Source organism: Austrofundulus limnaeus, unplaced genomic scaffold (assembly GCF_001266775.1).
Source record: "Austrofundulus limnaeus strain Quisiro unplaced genomic scaffold, Austrofundulus_limnaeus-1.0 Scaffold913, whole genome shotgun sequence".
Lineage (NCBI taxonomy): Eukaryota > Metazoa > Chordata > Actinopteri > Cyprinodontiformes > Rivulidae > Austrofundulus > Austrofundulus limnaeus.
Window position 1 is genome coordinate 11,881 of NW_013953315.1, and position 1,314 is coordinate 13,194.

General features: G+C 37.5%; 1 protein-coding gene across 1 annotated transcript in view; it reads right to left on the reverse strand.

Moving 5' to 3' along the window:
- Positions 1-1,314, reverse strand: part of tmem176 (transmembrane protein 176) — a gene marked incomplete at its 5' end in the record, with an annotated part of 14,360 nt that overhangs the window by 3,389 nt on the left and 9,657 nt on the right. The window contains 2 exon segments of the mRNA XM_014029488.1: positions 255-371; positions 536-676. Coding sequence (XP_013884942.1) covers positions 255-371; positions 536-676 — 258 coding nt within the window.

Here is a 1,314-nt window from a genome sequence, read left to right on the forward strand (position 1 = left end):
GATAATTAGTTATTAGTGGTACTGCATTTTAATTTTAGAAAGCGCAAATCTGTTTATGAATTATAATAATTAGTAAGACCTCTAAAGCGCAAACAAAATATTTAGGTCAGCAATTACAGGATTTGCGCTTTAGCGGACTGGTGCCCACCACTGGTCACTATTGGTATTTGTTTCACATAAAAAGTGATATTGGTGCATTCTTAGATAGATGGATGAATGAAATGCTGCTTCTCCAAATAAAAATGAATTCTTACAACATAATGTTCAAAGATGTGTCTCTGTCTGAAGAGGAGGAAGGAGATGACAACAGAGATGGCTGTCTGGGCCAGAGTGAAGATGAGGAGGGACGACTTTATTCCTCTGCTCAGCTTCTGTTTCCAAAGATGAAGAAAACACAAAACGTTGTCAAAATGTTTACTGTTGTCATGAAACAATAAATCCACAATGGAAACATGTATAGACTACAGAAAGAGATGACACTAACAGCAACAATCAGTACTGTAGAGAAAGAGCTGATTAAAGAACTGACACCAACCATGGAGTAGTATCTGTTATCACATCCTTCACTCGTCTCCTCACAGGTCTCTTTATATCTGTCCAGGTCCACAGAGTAGATGATCACAGCAAGGACTGCCAGAACGGCAGAGATCATGCTGACAATCAAACACAGCCGCAGCTGAAAAACACAAGCCTTCTGTCATTACAGGCCTCAGACATACATGTTCACCATGTTTACAACATTTGTTTTCATCTGTCTACGTTCTGAGTGGGAGGCTACGACCAGACAGGTGAGCTCTGCTGGAGGGTTCTTCCTGTTAATGGGGAGTGGTTTCTTTCTGCTGTCATCAGTGTGCTGCTCAGACTGGCGGACTGGGAATGTGACGCACTGGCTTCCTTAGATGAATAACTTTGGTACCACTTTACAATAAGGCTCCCCTTATATATGGCTTATAAAGAGTTTATAGATAGGTTATTAATTCATCTGTAAACACTTTATAAATCATTAATAAATAAATAATAAATTAATAAATAATAATAATAAACGAGAAAGAGACAAAACTGTCCAGTTTCTTACCAAATAATGAGACAAATCTGTTCATGTACATATTACATCTAAAGGTACTATATTACATATTTCAGACTAGGTTCCTACATTGTAAGTACAATAATGATAAGAAGCATATTTTAATATATTAATATTGTACTGTATTACTGCATTATAAATATTCATAACTGTCAAAGGGAGACTTTTCCGCTGTCTGTGTCTCTGTTTCCCTCCTCTCTGTCTGTTCTTCTCTGACTGGTGGTTGGAGA